General features: G+C 45.3%; 1 protein-coding gene across 1 annotated transcript in view; it reads right to left on the bottom strand.

The window, feature by feature from the left end:
- Nucleotides 1-2,419: 2,419 nt before the first annotated feature.
- The window catches only part of LOC142924851 (fructosamine-3-kinase-like), a 35,519-nt gene continuing 17,671 nt past the window's right edge, over nt 2,420-20,267 (bottom strand). The window contains exons 3-6 of the mRNA XM_076067745.1: nt 9,560-9,651; nt 6,348-6,470; nt 5,333-5,490; nt 2,420-4,579 (exon numbers count right to left, since the gene is read on the bottom strand). Coding sequence (XP_075923860.1) covers nt 4,561-4,579; nt 5,333-5,490; nt 6,348-6,470; nt 9,560-9,651 — 392 coding nt within the window. The 3' untranslated portion in view covers nt 2,420-4,560. The remainder of the gene's footprint in view (nt 4,580-5,332; nt 5,491-6,347; nt 6,471-9,559; nt 9,652-20,267) is intronic.

The raw sequence follows: 20,267 nt of genomic DNA on the forward strand, positions 1-20,267 counted from the left end.
TGAATGTCGGGTGCCCACAACTTAATCGGCATTATTTTCTATTGGCAAGCTTTAGGCAACCCTGTGATTAATTTGTATGTTTGTCTAGAGGATACATTCATCATAGAAACAGGACCTTTCTACCAAAATCTGTTCTTAATTATCATGGGAACTCAACAAATTCGTCAATAACAATGACCTTAAAATTAAATAAAAATGAAAAAATGTAGACTTTTGGGCAATGGCCCTTTTTCATTGTACAAATGGGAGACGGACCATGGCCCGCAACGTTGCATATAATGTTGTGTCTATTGAGGCCACAACATTACTGACTAATGTGTTGAGTTTTTTAGTTAATTGTTCTTGGGCACCACTGCCAACGCAGCAGCAGCATTGCCAAATAATAATGTATCATCCGGTTAACTTATTAGCACTCCATACTGCTCAGTCTGGGTCAGCGAAGCATTGAACCAGTTCAGATTTTGCTTTCCACTGATACTAGCCATGACTGGTTATCAAACTCATGTGGCTGGCTTCCACAGCAGGGCACGCTGAACAGAGCCATGTACCGTCAAATCTTGGGTGAGAACCTCCTTCTCTCAGCCACGGCATTGAAAATGGGTCATGGGTGGGTATTCCAGCATGACAATGACCCAAAACACACGGCCAAGGCAACAAAGGGGTGGCTCAAGAAGAAGCCCATTAAGGTCCTGGAGTGGCCTAGCCAGTCTCCACACCTTAATCCCATAGAAAATCTCTGGAGGGAGCTGAAGGTTTGAGTTGCCAAACGTCAGCCTCAAAACCTTAATGACTTGGAGAAGATCTGCAAAGAGGAGTGGGACAAAATCCCACCTGAGATGTGTGCAAACCTGGTGGCCAACTACAAGAAACGTCTGACCTCTGTGATTGCCAACAAAGGTTTTGCCACCAAATACTAAGTCATGTTTTGCAGAGGGGTCAAATACTTTTTTCCCTCATTAAAATGCAAATCAATTTATAACATTTTTGACGTGCGTTTTTCTGGATTTTGTTGTTATTCTGTCTCTCACTGTTAAAATAAACCTACCATTAAAATTATAGACTGATAATTTCTTTGTCAGTGGGCAAACGTACAAAATCAGCAGGGGATCAAATACTTTTTTCCCTCACTGTATATATAAATAAATAGTGCATATATAGTGTATCATTGAGTGCATGTTCACGTGCTCTAACCCAAAAATCTCGATTATGGACTCAAAAAACCGCTGGCAGACTTCTCACTCAGACCCGTAGCAAGACGATATCGCCCCAATATTCAAATTGTTCAAATATCCCCCGAACGAGTCCAGGATCAATTTAAAGATCATACTCGGCATTCTGAAGGTCCTCCGTGGTCTGACAATGATCACGTTGCCATGTTTGCGCTTCTTACAAATATATTTGCCCTGTTGAATCGATCACCAAACCCAAGTGACGGTAATGTTACCGTAAAAAAAACTCAGTGGGTGACCTTTGGGCACAGCATGACCTTGCAAACAGACGACCAATCGAGTGAAATAAACATGGGAAACGCACCTCGATGAACAGGCTGACTTCCCTGTGTGTTCGGACAAACTCATTCATCACAGGCAAAACGAACATGTCCCGAATGCCCACTTCCTTCAGGAACTGCATCTGGAGGTGTTGGCCCACCAATTGCATCACCTAGCAAAAGAGGAAAACAGCAGGAACGACGTGAATACATCATCGCCATGCAGCAGTCTACGCCCGTCAATTTCTCACAGCGGTAGTAAGGTCCTTAGGTGTCTGGGAGCACAAGGCAGGTGCAGGTGGGTGAGTCATAATTTCCATCCCTGACGCCAAAACTTATTTCAGGCTGTGCAAGAGATAATGACATGGGTGAATTGTCACACAAGCCAATTAGAAAGCTGCCATGCTGTTAATGGTTAGTAAACTGAACTCACAGACCGGAGGTCGCTAAATGGGTACACCACAGTTAGCTGATCGGCAAGTCACGTGTGATGCAGCAAAGTGTGGCTTTCAGCCGGCTCTTCCAACACATCTGGTCAACGTGGAAAAGTAGAATATGGGACCTTCCTGGTGTGGACTAATCAGTTTCAAAGACAATGCATATATTATCAGAGCATGTTTGCATGTTCACCACAAGTACGTGTGGTTAATGCAGACAGGATTCCTTGAATGAGGATTCTGTTTGGTGTTTTAACATCTTGACACCTGTTGTATTGCCAGAAAGGGTAAAACCTATTGTTATATGGAAAAGTAGACCAAAAACTCGTAAAGAGTTCGCTCTCATGAAAGTCTTTTCACCAGCGGTGGTGTGACCAAGCAATTGCAGAGCTGCACTTTTATATAAGTCAGGTCAGAGCCAGATACACATTGGAGGATAAACATCCCACGGTGGCTGGGCAATTGTTGTGCAATAATGTCAGGTCAAACTTACTTAGGATATTTACAGGTGCGTTTTATTCATGCCGTATATATTAATGCACACATTGTGTAGTAGTGGTATTATTATTAAACTCACCTTTAATAACGATGACCATAAACATGATTAAGAGTGTGACTATTAATGAATGTGCGACTGTACGATGTGGACGTAGTGGAGGGGCCCCCCACGGTGAGCGGTGACGCAACGCGCGCAGTGGCCCGCGTCACGTGGTTGGCACCTCACGTGCACAGAGCGAGGCAGGCAGAGCCAGAGTGGGGGGGAGGCGTTGCCTAGGCGACGTTGGCGTCCTCGCGGTCTACTCCACGGTCAAGCTGCGTGTCACTTGGTGACCCCCCCACCGCCTCTTACTGGACACCTGTGAGTGAGAGCTTGATAGCGCTTCGGATTTTGATTCCGAGTACAGTGTGCACAGCACCTGTACGGCGAGCCTCGTTTAACGCAGTAGATGCATTCCTGAAAAGTGCCGCGTTAAGCGAAAACTATTTCCCCCGTAATGAATGTCCAAGCGCAGTCAGAATTGGGTTACAAACAACTTGAGGGGACGCCGCCGCGTTACCGTCTCGTCTCGCTCAACCGCGCAGCTCAAGAAAGTAGTTCGGCGTCGACCGCTCACAAGTCGCCTTATGGCGGTGCGCGTTCCCTAAATGAAGGCAACCGCGTTATAGCGTGAACACGCGGGACAGACCCAGTTGTCGTGTGCGGGTCAACTCCCTGAGATAAACTTGCTGCCGACTTCATGCGTTGTATACGCCCAGTGCTCAGTCAATTGTTGTGAGCGTCGCTCCTCTGCCCTCTGTTGTTAATGGAGGGAGACTGCACCCAACTGCAAAGTATCATCCTTCGCGAGCCTCTTCAAAATGCTCATCTTGACACCGCTGGAAGCAGTCATCGACCTTGACCTCACCCCGCTTGCACCAATCGCACAACATCACAGCGTTGACTCTCAACTGTTACTTGTGTAGAGGGGGTCAGATTGTCCAGACATTCGGTTGATACTAATAGGGTTTATTTGCCAGTATTGTAGATTATTTGAAATACATTTGTTTGGGCGTCAGGGTGGTGCAGTGGTCACGCCCGTGCATGGCATCTTCTGAAGGAGTGCCTGGTTTCACTTTCCTAATTCTGGTCCCTTTCTCTGCAAGGGTTTACTCCCATAGCAAAACAACAACAAACACATACAATGTAACTGGTACTAGCCAAACATCTGGGATTGTTTTTGTTATGCTGCCTTGCCCAAAATGGCATTTGGTGATAAAAAAAATTTGGCAGGAATTGATGCACTAATGCAATTTGAACTCTTATATATTTTTATTTCATGACTTGCTTAGCGTTCATATTCTTGGTTCTTTCGGTAAAGTCACGTAAATAGAAAACAAGAAATAAAATTCAAATTAAATAAAAAAAATAAATTTAAAAAATAACAAATTAAAAATTAATTAAAAATAATAAAAGCAAAAAACCCATGACGTTTCAATCGCAAGACAAGCGGTCTTTATTTTATTGTTTTTTGTTTTCTATTTACGTGACTTTACCGAAAGAACCAAGAATATAAATTCCTGCAGTCACGAAAGTTAAGTCAAAATTTGCTTCGCGTTCCTTTACTTTGCCCTCCCATCTGTTTGTATTGTTGTTTGTTGTTGTAACTTTCTGACTCGCCCCGACTGGACATCTGTGAAAAAAGAGCTTCATAGCTCATCAGATTCGTCCAGCCTAATTAAAGATTCTGATTCGGACATTAACTGACCCAGTTTTCGCGTGGAGATCACGGCCAGGATGCGGAACAAAGGGACCACCGGTCACACTCACGTGGAATGCCTAGGGCATTGCACAGCATTTAAATGGACTAGTTTCGTGAGATTTAGTGGTGGCTTAGGGAAGGCCTTTATTCAACAATGTATATCATGTATATCATGGCCAATAAGAATTTTTATAGTCATACACCATAGCCCACGAATCCTGCACCGTTCATTCACTTAAGGAGACTGCGCATGGTGGAGATGGATGACCCTCGGCAACCTGTCCCAAAGTGATTCCAGTGGTTCAGGTAGTGGAAGAGTTGCTAGAGCTTTTGGCTCTTGCCAAAGCCTTGTGACTTTGGGATGAGAGCGTGGTAGGATGAGTGAAGCGTGGAGCTAAAGCTCCTGGAACATCCTGTACCCAAACAACACCAAACATTCAAAATCTTACAATGCTGCTGTTCCAGCACGAACAACATAACAATGAACAACATTTTCACAAATTCAACGTAATGCAGGAAATTGAGTGGCTCGAGGTTAATTTCAATGTCAGAGCACCGAGCCAATGCTATTGAGGTCCTCCGTTCAAAATTCAGTGAGCCATCTATCAACAAACGTTCCTGCGAATTGAGGGCAGGAATGCTGTGGTCTCAACTTGGTCACCAATGGCTGCTCAGTAAACATAATGTCAAATGTGTTTTTGTTCACTGAAGCATATCCCAGCTCTGAGGGTTTGAATTCCATTTGACGTGTAATGAATTATCTTCAGCTTGGATTTCTGGTAAAGCACATCAGTGGCAACTTGTCTCTGAAACAGGGGTTCCTTGTTCGACAAACTGTGTTTCTGGAACATTCAAGCATCCTCAAGTGCCGTGGATAAGTAAGAGTTTTATCGTTCCACTATTGTTTTGTGCACCGTATCAGCTTTAACAGGATTTGCCCAAAAAGCCTTAGCAAGGAAGGATGAGTCTTTGTAAGTTAGCAAATAGAGAGGGTGGAGACCTCAGCATGTAGACATCTCAACCACAACTCTACCTGGTCTCTGTTATTTATTTAATGAGCCAGCCCTTGCCACACTGAGGTTATACGAATGAACCTTGCATGCCACAGACAGGGCAGTGAACGGCAGTTGCTGCTATTGTTTTGGTTGTTTGTAGTTTTTTCTTACCCAGCGATGGCAAGCTCGTACTCCGAGTGCCCATAGAAGGAGGCTGGGTCAAAGATGACGGGCCCTTCATTTATCTCTGCAGCGTTCCCAGTCCATAGGTCACCGTGGAGCAGTGCCGGAACCACCTCTACGTCCCGGAAAAATTCCCCCAACCGAAGCTGCACACCACGCAAAAAACAACACCACTTTATTCATGATACCGTTTTTTTCGAGTTAGATCGCATAAATTTACATGCGTCGTACACCCACTCCAATTGCCATTAGGCAATTGCCAGAAGTCAGAACGCTTCTGGCAATTGCTTGATGATGCTGGTTGTAATCACCAGCGAAAGGTCGTACTAGTTTGAAAATGTTCTGCGTTTCCTCTCTAACACACCAGAGTGCCGAGCAATAACATAAATGGCACGTTCTGTTCATGTCAGAAACATTACTAATGGGCTGTGTTGGGTGGATGTGGGTGTACGACGCATTTACACTTACGCGATCTCAGCCAAAAAAAACTTTATCATGAATAATATTGGTCGCGAAAGCCTGCGTGTGAAACACCACTTTAACTTTAAAGTCACCTCGAAAACCCACTGCTATCAAATGGGTTTCCCATATGGCTGTGCACATGATGAGCTACACTGCTGCATGTATTAACTCTTTCCTGCTCCGAGATGACTGCAAGTTGCGGGGTGCATCCCGTTCACCGCTGAATCTCGTGTACGTCATCGGAACGTAATAGGAAGTAAATATTAAATAACTTTATCGGTACCGAGGATCCCACAAGGCCGTGCGGGAAGGTGTGTAGCACAGTTTGGTACCAGCTATAATAGAGTGCTGTCCTGTCGCTACGGTGCTCTGCGGCGAGTACAATGTCTTTAAAAACAACGGCGCTATGCCTCTCTAAATAAAATTACCGCTGAACCGCTTGCGCGTTCCGAGATTCGGTGGTGAACGAGACCCATCCTGAAATGAGCAGTCGTCTCGGAACGGGAAAGGATTAAGGGCGAGAGTGAAACAGCTTACGAACCTGAAGCCGAGACCAGAGCTCGCGGGTTTCCCGTTCACCGTAGTCCTTCTCTATCATGTCCAGCTGAAGCTGCAGTTGCTGCCGTGAGAAGAACGTCACCCAGTCCTCCTGCCACTCATTCAGCTGGTGGCATAAATATAGTTTTATTACGGACATTTAAAAACATAAGCAAATAATACCTACTTTATTTGGCCAATCCTTGACCTAAAACAGTGATATTCACTGATTTTCGGAGGGGGGGCACTTTCGCGAATAAGACATTATCAGTGAAAGAGCCATCTCACATTTGAAACCATTGGGGGGTTTGACAGCATGATGGGGTGTTTTCACTTGTGTGTATTGTCGGGGACTGCACGTCAGGGGTCGTAGTAAAAAGGACACCAGGGACTGCCACCGGCCCACGGGCCTTGCAATGAAGAACACGGACTTAAGATGTCACCCAGAAACGTTGAATTTTACATACAAATGGCTGGGTAATTCTTAAGACATAATTCGACACTCATGTTATGTACCGATTATCATGCTGTAGTCTTTGAACATCTCATTTCAGCCACCAATTGATATCCTCATAAAAAATTACAACAGCATTGATCCTAACGATAGGTTCTGCGCTTAATTCCCACACCTCCATTTAGCACGGTTGGCTATGTACGGTGGAAAGGAAGTTCAACATACATTCATACAAGTCTGTCAAACCCGGCTGAGTGTAATTGGTAATTAGCGAAAACATAACTGATTACGTGAACACTGGTTATGCAAGATCGATCTCTGAGGGAACTTCAGTGACATCTGGTGATGTCAGTTGTAACTGTGTGCCCTGTTATCAATGGTACAACTGTGTGCAATGGAAGAAAATATATGCATTTTTTAATCAAATATATTGTTTTATAAATTTGTGTACTTACACAAGATAAAATGTACGCCAATCTAGTTCTTCTTAAAATGTAACCTTAAACCAATGTTACCATCATCAGTGGTTAATAGACTATTACACAAAGGACTCTCATATTTCTACGATGTAATACTAATTAGACTGACATCTGAACAACAGCTGATTTCACCGCTCCATGATAAAACTAATATAATCAAGTAAACATTATTGCCGTTCCTATAAAACTTTGGTCACCCAGGCTGTCCTTCAACAAAAGGGTATATTAAATCTATAATATAGTTTTTTCTGGGTTAGATCGCATAAAAATAAATGAGCCGTTAAACCTACCACCACCTAACAGCCAATTAGTAAGGTTGTCACGTAAACGGAACATGCCAATCCGCTACTAGTACAGCAAACCGAAGTGTTGGAGAGAAAATCCACAACATTTACAATCTGAGTATGACGTTTCGCCAGTAATTACAACTATCATCATTAGGTGGACTGCCAATTTCGTAGAGAAATCCTCCTGTTTCATTCCTTGGAGGGATAGATGTGATGACGTCACTTGTGAGCCCTTCACGAATTGGAATGTTATGTTTATGTGACAAACCTTACGAATTGGCTGTGTTGGTGGTGGCGGGTTTAACGACACATTTATATTTCAACGATCTAACCCAAAAAAAAACGATATTATGGATGATATTGGTCGCGAAAGCCTACGTGTTAAACGGGTATATTAAAATTTAAATGGGCTACAACCAGTTTCATGACTTTAAAGCGGAGATCACATGTGGGATGTAACCACAGCATAGAGCCGTATGAATCCACATACTCTACATCCTCCTACCCAGGGTCCATACCTGTTGGGAGAAATTCAAGACTGAAATTTTTTTATCAAAATCTGTAAAGCACATGAGAACCTTAATTTAGCAGTCTCAAACTGACTGGGACCCCTGTCTTAACGGAGCAGCTGAACATTGCACAAAATCATCAACGCATATACATATACCAAGGGTGACCAACTTTCCTGACCCTACCAGCAGCATACCATAATCTTCAGATGGCCGCGGGAGCCACAAGAGATAAAGATTAGCCATACAGAAGTTGATTCGTGTCGACTGGCTGTGGAATTTTGAGTTTAGAAATCTCAGTGCCCTGGGAGTACTCATGGCCTGCCTCCGATACCAGATTGTTCTCACTTCATATAAAGTTAAATTGAAGAGTTACAAATTAGCAGCGCCTCTGCAGAGCCACACTTGAACTGCCCAGGAGCCACATGCAGATGCCGAGCGATGGTCTGGCCAACCATGGTATTTTCTGTACATTATAGACTTGTAAATCTAGCGTATATAAAAAAAATAGCTGGAAACATTTATTTTAGCATTTACTCTATTGCCCTTTAATGAATGAATAGCAAAACTACATGAACTCTCTCCTAAAGCCTTCTTTTGGCTAGCAGACCTTGACATTTTTCTCCTGAACATATTGCGATTATATTCTTGGTTCTTTCGGCAAAGTCACGTAGAAGGGAAATAATACAAATAAAACATATAATAAAATTTTCACGACGTTTCGGCCACAACGCAAGCAGCCGTCCTCAGACAGCGTCTTAATGAACACTGGGCAGTGTTCATTAAGACGCTGTCTTTCCGACAGCTCTGTTTCTTCATCAGAGGACGTCTGCTTGCGTTGTGGCCGAAACGTCGTGAAAATTTTATTATATGTTTAATTTGTATTATTTTATTATTTCCCTTCCACGTGACTTTACCGAAAGAACCAAGAATATGAATCCCTGCAGTCACGAAAGCTTTAAATCGAAAAATAATGCGATTAGAAAAAATATAAAGGGACGCAATGTTGAATGCTCTAAGTCTCCTTTGCAGAAGAGTTTGCCCTGATGGACTTAAATACAGATACTTTTAATAGCCATAATTCATATATTACCCAACATAATTCATATTCTGAAAAGTACATTGCACACACATGAACAATACAGTTCCCTTCATCACAAAGATAGCTAAAACAAAGAGATGAATGTGATTAGGTGTGGAAAATCATGACCGCTGGCTGGCTGGTTGTGTTCATGTATGAAATAATGACAGCATGTGTCTATCTCATTCACTAGCTCAATCGCTTGATTTTTACGATTAATAAACAGCTGTATGAAATGTGTGTTTGTTTACACACACATCGCCTGTTTACACATATTCATTAGATCTGATTAGCATGCCTACTCTCAGTGCGAAGGAATGTCAACATAATACATAGTTGACATGATGCTAGGGTTGGATCGGTGGGCCTAGTTTTACACATGTTTTACATTTTCATGATTCAATACCGATAGTTTTCTCTTCCTTGTGAAGCCTCTCTCCAATCTTCCTGTTGTGAAGGTGCATTTCAGCCAGATGCTGCCCCAACAAGGCTGAGCCCCTGTCAGAGTGTACAACACAATAGACCTGTCAAAGAAAACATTAACTTTATCATGTCAACAAACCCCAAGTAATAATTCATATGCAAACTAAACTACATCATATTTGTCCAGGTGGTCTGTGGCCGAGAACCTCGCTTGAAAATACGAATAAATCAGTTCACATTCTGGTTTGGGTGACTCAAAACAATATTCTTCTGGGGTTCATACAATGAGTGTTACTTCCTGGGAAGTCAATCCTATGTAGACTATAAATGAAACCATTTTTTTATTTTACCAGAGCTATTTTTCAGAACCGACCTGGCCACAAATGATAGCCTAACGAAGTGGCTTATCACATGGAAATTTATAGCAGCCAAATGCTCAAAATACTCATGTTTCTAAATGTGCAGGGTAAAACTGGAGAAACTGGAGAAAAACCTGCACGACCACGGGGAAAACATGCAAACTTCAAATATACAGCAGGCGTCAAGGTCGGGATCGAACCTACGAAGTTCAATATACCAGGCGAGGTAGTTAACATCTCCTAGCCACCATGGCGCCCCATTCTCTGACTTATCCACCCACCCACCCACTCGTAAAGCCACCCACCCACTCACTCACCCTGCCACGTACTGAATCTCTAAACCAACAACTCAACCACCCACCCACTCACTCACCATGCCATGTACTAAATTTCTAAACCAACAACTCAACCACCCACCCACTCATCCAACCTCTCACTTACTAAACCAGCCACTCACCAACCCACCAACCCACTCATCCACCTATTCACTTAAAATAGTTCAACTACAATTGAATTATTTAAAATTCACCAGGTAAGGCCCACTGAGCTATACAGATCCTTGTCGGAAACGACGTGGCAAACAAATGATAGCTCAAAGAAGTGGCTTATCACGTGGACATTTATAGCAGCCAAAGCCTCTAAATGTATATTTCTAAATATGCATGAAAAACTCGGAGGTCCCAGAGAAAAATCCATGCAACCACAGGGAGAACATGCAAACTCCAAATATACAGGCGTCACGATCGGGATCGAACCCACGATGTCCTATACAAATGGCGAGGGAGTTAACATTCTGCTACCCTGGCGCTCCACTCTGACTCAGCCTCCCACCCACCCACTCAAACACCCAGCCAAGCACTCATGAACCCAATCACCCTGGCACCCACTCAATCGCCAAACCCACTCACTCATCAACACACCCAGCCACTCACTTAACCACTTACCTACGAACCCACCTGCATACCCCCCACTCACTAACTCAACGACCCACTCACTCAACACTCCACTAACCCACCCACTCACCTATTCATGCCCCAAATCACACACTGACCCATCCACCCACTTAATCTATAACTCATGCACTCACCCACCCACCTGCTCACCAGCCACTTATCTACTCACCCACCCACTCATCCTGCCACCTTCTCAACCTCTAACCCACCCACGCACCGAACTACCCACCTACCCAATCACCCATCCAATAAACTACAACTAAACTATTTTGTATTTTACCAGGTAAGCCCCACAGAGCTATATAAAACATTTTAGAAGTGATCTGGTTACAACTGATACGTGAACGAAGTGGCTGATCACGCTGACATTTAGTGCAGCCAAATCTTCTAAACAAATCTTGACTCTAAATGCGGAGGGATAAATCTGGAGGACCCGGAGAAAAATCCACGAGGCCACAGGCAAAACATTAAACCTCATAATATACAGGCAGCCGGGTCAGAATCGAATACACGATTTCCTGTATACTCAGTGAGGTAGTTAATATCTCACCATAGTAACACCCCTCTCTCTGACCCACTCACCCAATTACACACTAACTCACCCACTCAACCTCCCAAATTAACTTACTCACCCACCAGTCACTCCCCGATTCACTCAACCACCCCCTCACTCACCCACCACGCACCGACTCACCCACCCACTAACTCATCAAAATTAATTATCAACCACTCACCCAGCCACCCACGCAATCTCATACCCACTAACTCACTCACCTACCCATTTATGCACTCACGCACCCACCAACCAACCCACCTACCCATCTCTTCACTCACTCACCCACCCACACAGTCAATCACTCACCTACATACCTACCCACTAATACTCACCCACTCATCCAACAACGAACTCACCAACCCACCCGCCGACTCACTCACTCAGGTACTAACCCACTCAACTTCTAACCCATACACTAACCACCTAACCACCTACCCACACACTCACTCACTCACCCACACACTCACTCACTCATCCACCCACCCAAACATCCACTCACCCACCCACTAATTCACCCACCCACTCACTCCCTCATCCATCCACTCACCTACTCGCCCATCCACTCACTTACTCAATGAGCCACTCACCTTCTCACCCAGTACTTACACATCAACTGACCCTGCCACCCACTCAATTTCTAACCCACCCACTCACCCAACCAGCTGCCCACTCCCTCAGCCACTCACCTACTTACCCACCCCACTTACACATCCACTTACCCTGCAATCCACTCAATTTCTAATCCCCCACTCACCCAACCACCCGCCCACTCATCTACTCACCCATTACCACGGAATTATTCACCCACCCATCAGTCAACCACCCAATAATCCAACCACTCACAAACTAATTCACCTATTAATTAAACCACCCACTACCTCAACCACCCACTAACTTAACCACCGAGTCACTCACCCACTCAGCAAGCCACCCACTACTATATATCTAACCCAATATCTCACTCACCCACCGCCCACTCACCTACACACGTATGCACTCACTCACACACCGCTCACTCACCTACACGCTAAATTATGTTTATTTTACCAGGTGAGGCCCAATGAGCTACATAACTCGTTTTCAAAACAACCTTCACCACAAATAAAGCGACCATTAAAATTATAGACTGATCATTTCTTTGTCAGTGGGCAAACGTACAAAATCAGCAGAGGATCAAATAGTTTTTTCCCTCACTGTACATTGCGGGGGTCACAAAAATATCTCCAAAATCCTGAATAAACACAAGATCCAGGTCCGATTCAACACAGAACAAAAAAATCCGTGATCTGGTTCCATCTGTAAAGGATGTGGTTCCAGACATACAGTACCCGGGCGTTTACAAACTAAAGTGCAACTGTGGTAGCAGCTACATTGGAGAAACCATACGACATATATCGGGCCCCATCCGCGAACATAAAGCAGACTTGAAACACGGTAGGACGAACTCCTCTGCCGTGGCAGATCACTGTTATAATTCAGTGGGCTAACATGACATTGACTTCTCCAAGACGGAGGTTCTTTGCAAGCCAACCGGCTACCATGAGAGATTCGTTCATGCCATCCACATATACAAGCACGGAGACAATTTCAACCTAGAAGATGGATTCTGGCTTAGTAACCATTGGAAAGATGTTTTAAACCATTTCGGTTCTTAATTGATTGTATTTTATGGTGATTTTCAGACCGCAGCCCTTTCGCTGGCACTGCCTCTTAATACTTCTCACACCACGGTCAATGGTATGGTTTACAACATGTAGTATAATAATTAATAGTATAACATTGTAAAGTTTAACATAACTCATAAGGCAATATATAGCATCGTAATTGCATAATGAATATACATCAGTGTGGTATATAGTTGGGTTCATAGAATAAGACATAGTGTAATATCACAAGTCTAATAGTTTATAATCTAAAGTATAGGGTAGTGTAAAGTAACGCATTGTATAATTCAAAAGTGGAATTTGTCTATGATATGATGTTATACCATGTAGTTTAGATTGGAAGGTATAATATTGTATTATATAGTAGTCCAGTTTACAGCATAGTCATAAGGCAACTCAGGACACAACAGCGCACCTTGGCTGTTGCACTTGCCCCTTTTCTTGTTTCCTCTCTGCCTGTGTTCCCAGCCCCCTCCCTCCTCCTCTCCGGAGGTGATGCTGGTAACATGCAAATTCATATTTTAACTCCGCCCACACAGCTTAATAGACGCGGTCCTTGCATGTCAGCGTTCATTCAAGCTCTGTCTTCCGGACAGACCTGTCTCTTCACTTGAAGAAGGCCACTTGTGTTGTGGCCAAAACGTCGTGAGAATTTTATTGTCTTATTTTATTTTATTATTTTATTCCCATTCTACGTGACTTTACCGAAAGAACCAAGAAGATGAATCCTTGCAGTCATGAAAGCTTTAAACCGAAATTTACTTTTTATTTCACCAGGCAAGGCCCATTGAGCTATATAGATCCTTTTCAGAATAGACCTGGCTACAAATGATAGATATACGAGTGGCTTATCACAGATACACTTATTGCAGCCAAATCCTCTAAACGCATGTTGCTTCTAAATGCAGAGGGAAAACCCTGAGGATCTAGAACAAAATCCAGGCGACCACGGGTGAGAACTTACAAACTCCAAATATACAGGCGACAGGGTCGGGATCGAATCCACCACCTCCTGTATACTAGGCAAAATAGTGAACATCTCACCACCTTGGCGCCTCACTGTCTGACTCAACCATCCACTCACTTACACGCTAACTTACCCACTCAACTTCCCATGTTAAATTACCCACCCAGCCGTCACTCACCCATTCACTCACTCACCCAACCCGTCACTCAACCCTCCGCTCACCCACTCACTCATTAACTTGCCCACCTATCTTCTCAACCACTCACCCAGCATCCCACTCAATCTCATACCAAACTAATCTACACACACCCACACACCCACTCACTGACCCACTCACTTATGCACTCGCCCAACCACCCACTTACTCCCTCATGCACTCACCAACCCACCCATCTCGTCACTCACACACCCACCCCATCAATCACCCACCCACTAACTAACACCCACACACTCACCTACTCACCCACTCACCGACCCAGCACTCACTCACCGAGCCACTCAATCGCTAACCCACCCACTCACCCACCCACCTGCCCACTCACTCACCCAGTCACTAACGCACTCACTCAATGTATAACCCACCCACTACCCACCTAACCTCCTTCCCACACACTCATTCACCCAACCACAAACCCACCCACACTCACCCATACACTCACCTACTCGCCCAGCTGCTCAATTATTTACCGAGCCACTCACCTAATTACCCAGCCACTCACCTACTCACTCACCCACTTACACATCCACTCACCCTGCCACCCACTCCATTTATAACCCACACACTCACCCAACCACCTCCAACTCCCTCAGCCACTCACCGACTCACCAAATCACCCACTACCCACATAACTAATCATCCACCCACCCATCACTCAACCAAACAATAATAAAGCCACCCAATAATTAAACTACCCATTAACTCAACCACCCACTAACTCAACCACGTTTATTTTACCAGGTAAGGCCCACTGAGCTATAAATATTGTTTTCAGAAGCACCATCGCCAAAAATTATAGCTCAAAAAAGTGGCTTATCATGTATACATTTATAGCAACCAACTCCTCTAAATACATGTTTCTAAATGTGGAGGGAAATATACAGGCATTAGGGTCAGGATCGAACCCACAACCTTCTGTATACGAGGCGAGGTAGTTAACATATCGCCACTGTGGCCCCCCACTATATGACTCTCCCACCCACTAACCCACACAGTCACCCACTCACTTAAACACCCACCGTCACATGCATCCAGGCACTGACTCACCCAGCCACTCAGTACCTATAAACCCACCCAGGCACTCACCCATGCACTTGCCCACTCACCCACCCACCCAATTATCCACATACTAAACTAAATTTTAAATATTTTTTTTTATTTTGCCAGGTCAGGCCCACAGCAAAATAGATGTTTTTCAGAAGCCACGTGACCACAAATAACAGTTCAATGAAGTGGCTTTTCACGTAGAAGCTAAATTCTATAAATGCATGTGTCCAAATGCAGCAGGACAACCCGGAGAACTCTGATTAAATGTCACGCGACCACAGAACAACATGCACACTCCAAATTTCCAGGCGTCAGGGTCGGGATTGAACTCACAACCTCCTGCATAAAATACGAGGAAGTTAACATCTCGCCACAATGGCACTCCACTATCTGACGTAGCCACCCACTCACCCACCCACTCACAACAAACCCACTCAACCCTGACAACTACTCAATCTCTAACCCACCAACCCAAGCACACAACAACCCACCTACCCATTCACCAACCCAGCCAATAAACTAAACTAATTTTATTTTACCAGGTAAGGGTCACAGAGCTATATACTGTACATCGCTTTCAGTAGTGACCTGGTTACAAATGATAGGCCAACGAAGTGGCTTATCACGTAGACATTTATTGCAGCCAAATCCTATAAATGCATGTTGATTTTATATGCAGAGGGAAAACCCGGAGGACATGGAGAAAAATCCATGCGACCAAGGGGAGAACGTGCAAACTCCAAATATACAGGCAGAAGGGTCGAGATCGAAACCACAACCTCCTGTTTTCCAGGTGAAGTGGTTCGCATCTCACCACAATGGCGCTCCATTCTCCGACTCTCCCATCCATGAACCCACACATCCACCCACTCAAATACCCACCCATTAACTCAACAACCCATGAACTCAACCACCTACTAACTCAACCAGCCACTTACTCAACCAGCTACTTACTCAACCACCCACAAACTCAACCACCGAGCCACTCACACACTCACCAAGCCACTCTCTCTATCTCTAACTCACATTCATGCATCCAGCTACTCACCCATCCACTCATCCACCCACTCACACACCAACCCACTCACCCACGCACCCAGTCAATCATAAAAAAAAAACACTGAACTAAAACGAGTTTTTTTCCAGGTAAGGCCCACAGCTATATAAATCTTTATCAGAAGCAATCTGCCCACAAATAACAGCTCAATGAAGTGGCTTTTCACGTAGAACGTTATAGCAGCCAAGTTCTATAAATGCATGTTTCTAAATACGGAGGGACAACCCGGAGAACCCGGAGAAAATTCCACCCGACCATGGGGAGAAGATGCAAACTCCACATGTATACAGGCTTTAGGGTTGGGGGGAACTTACGAACTCCAATATACCAGGCGAGGGAGTTAACATCTCGCCACTGTGGCGCCTCATTATCTGACTCACCCACCAACTCAACTACTAAAGCCACCCACACACTCACTCACCCACTCACAAACCCACTCACTCACTAACCCACTGACTCATCAACACACCAAGCCACTTACTCAAGAACTTACCTATGCACCCACCTACACACCCACTCACTCTAAATATACAGACGTCAGGGTCGGGATCGAACCCATGACCTCGTTTATAAAAGACGAGGCAGTTAACATCTCGCCACCATGGCACTCCACTCTCCGACTCAGCCACCTACTCACCCACCCACTCACAAACCCACCCACTGGATCTCAAACACACTCACTCACTCACCAATTTACCCACCCACTCACCCTGACACCCACTCAATCTCCAACTGACCCACCCACGCACTCAAAATCCCACCTACCCACTCAACCATCCAATAAACTGAAACTAAACATTTTTTTTTTATTTTACCAGGTAAGGCCCACAGAGGTATAGCAAGTGACCTGGTTACAAATAATAGGTCGACGAAGTGGCTTATCACGTAAACATTTATTGCATTCAAATCCTTTAAACGCATGTTGGTTTGAAATGCGGAGGGAAAACCCGGCTAACTTAATGCACACAATGGACCAGAAGGACAAGCGCAAAGGGTTCACATAATGCGCATGCATAATTTACGTTGACTCATTAATCTCTCCCCCCCTCCCCACTTTGCATCAAGAGCGCCAAAGTGTGGTCACCACATCTATGCCTCTTTATAAGGAATGAAACAGACTAACTTCTCCACAAATCTGGCTGTCGCCTGATGAAGCTAGTTGTAATTACTGGCGAAAAGTTGTACTCAGATTGTAAATGTTGTGGCTTGACTCTCCAACACACCGGTGTGCTGTACTAGTTACAAATTGGAATGTTCTGATTACGTGACAACCCTTACTAGTTGGCTGTGTCGGGTGGTGGTGGGTTTTAACGACACATTTATATATTTACGCGATCTAACCCAAAAAAACCCCTCTATTATGGATAATATTGGTCGCGAAAGCCTACGTGTAAAACAAACCCCAAGGGATCAAAAAAATCGACGCGACCACGGAAGAAGATGAAAACTCCAAATATACAGGCTTCAGGGTCGGGATCGAATTGATTACATCCTGTATTCTGGGCGAGGGAGTTAACATCTCGCCACTGCGGCGCCTCATTATCTAACTCACCCACCCGCTCAACTACTAAAGCCACCCACACACTCACTCACCCACTCACAAACCCACTCACCCTGCCATCCACCCGCTCATACAAATCGGGCATCAATACCGTTGCTTTGTATGATCTATGAAACGCAGAATATTGCAGATAAAATCGGACATTTTGAGCTTGCTGCCGGATCGATTGAGTGGAATCAATACAATTAGTCTCGATTCACGATCAACAAAGACCATATATAGGAAAATCTCTGATCGGTGATTTTGATTGCATCATATTGCAGCGCCCCTTTGATGATGTTATAAAGCACTTGCCCCAACAGTCTGTTAAAGGCTACACGGGGGATCTTTGTGTGCGAGTAGCTCACAGATGCTTGAGAGATCTGGACACTGTCCGATCATCAGTGAGCTCCTCCGGCAGGCGAGGCTGAGTTGGCTGTTGTCTGTGCATTAAGAGGTGTTAAATATCCCACGCAGAGGAGTCTGCTTACAGGACAGATAAAAGGTTCTTCACGTACCGTGTCCCATGTCACCTGAACGTTAAATGGGGCCCCAGTAATTCAGTGTCCACCACTGATCATCTTTCACCATCACCACTCGTCCATGAAGGCCAATGCGACGAGGCCATAGATAGACGGCGCGTTATAACGGAGGAGGGGGGGGGACCAGGAGAAACGTCGTACTACGTGACATCACAACACCCTGCACACAACCGTAGTGGCAGATTAGGGTGCGCATCATTCACGAATATGTGGTTTAAGTGGTTGAGAGTAGATTTTGGTGTAAACTGATCACGATGCTTTGCGTGGCCTGCATTTAAAATGTAATGTGTGGGTGCGTGAGCAGATATGAATGGGTGAGTGCGTCAGTAAGCCGGTAGGTGAGTATGTGGGTGGATGGAGGGGAATGGGCGGGCACGCCATGGGCTGGAGTGGAGGCGGACTGATGCGTTACGGGAGGATGTGGAGCTGAGTGGGCTTTGCCGACGACTGGTACCATCGGTGTCGGGATCGGCCTCTGCGGGGGAGGCTCGTGAAGGACGCTTCTACTGGGCAGTTGAAGACAGTCGCCCTCCACCAACAACGGAGGAGTGACGCTCACAACAACGAGTGGAACACCGGATGATAAATATGCAGCAATTTGGCACAGTACGGGGTACAGGTGGTGCATCTGCCAGTCATCTCAGTCAGCCAACCCATGGCACCTGGGTCTGTTCCAGGACCTCCGGTCAGCGAGCCTTCGACACTTCACGTGGCTTCAAAGTGCACTTGGCCTGGCACAGGCGCCGTGGTGACGTCACTGTCACTTATTGGCGAATGGCGATGGTCGATAACGCGGCGGTGGTTGTCAGAAATGCCATTTGGGGGGGGGGGGGGGGAGCCAAACCTGACCAGCTGTAAACCTCACGTCGCCTCGCAGCCACACAGTGGCAACAGGGAGTTCTGGATGGGTGCAAGGGGCTGGTAACCCCCCTCCACCTTCAACTAAATAACCACACACGCGAGCCCTTGGGGCTCTCTGTGAGTCGATGGATCTGTGTGTGGTGAGTCTATGGGTCTCTGTGAGAGTCCGTGGGTCTCTGTGTGGTGAGTTTATGTGTCTCTGTTTTATGAGTCTATAGGGCTCTGTGCGAGTCTGTTTGATTCGGTGGTTCTCTGTGTGATGAGTCTATGCGTTTTTGTATGACTCTATAAGTCTCTATGTGGTGATTCTATGGGTCTGTTTGGTGAGTCTATGGGTCTCTCTCTGAGTCTATGGGTCTCTGTGGGGTGAGTCTATGCGTCTTTGTGGGGTGAGCCTATGCGTCTCTGTCTGATGTGTCTATGGGTCTCTGTGGTGAGTCTATGGGTCTCTGTGGCGAGTCTATGGGTCTCTGTGTGAGTATGGGTACGATTGAGTCTATGGGTATCTGTCTGGTGAGTCTATGTCTCTGTTTGGTGAGTCTATGTCTCTGTTTGGTGAGTCTATAGGGCTCTGTGCGAGTCTGTGGATCTGTTTGAGTCTGTGGTTCTCTGTCTGATGAGTCTATGGGTCTCTGTGGTGAGTCTATGGTTCTCTGTGCAAGTCTGAGGGTATGTGCGTGGTGAGTGTATAGGTCTATGTGTGATGACTCTATGGGTCTCTATGTGATGGATATCTGTGGTGCACATATCCTGGCACAAGCGCCGTGGTGTCGTCACCACCACTAAGTGGAGAATGCTCCTACCCCTGCTCCTGCTTGTTCTTGTGCTCGGGAAGGAGAGGGAAAACTAGACTAAGGTCCACTGAGCTAAACATCTCTTTTTCAGAAGCGACTTGGCACCAATGATAGCTCAACGAAGTGGCTCATCA

This window comes from Petromyzon marinus, chromosome 17, assembly GCF_048934315.1.
Source record: "Petromyzon marinus isolate PM22_M1 ecotype Great Lakes invasive population chromosome 17, UKy_Petmar_22M1.pri1.0, whole genome shotgun sequence".
In the NCBI taxonomy this organism is placed as follows: domain Eukaryota; kingdom Metazoa; phylum Chordata; class Hyperoartia; order Petromyzontiformes; family Petromyzontidae; genus Petromyzon; species Petromyzon marinus.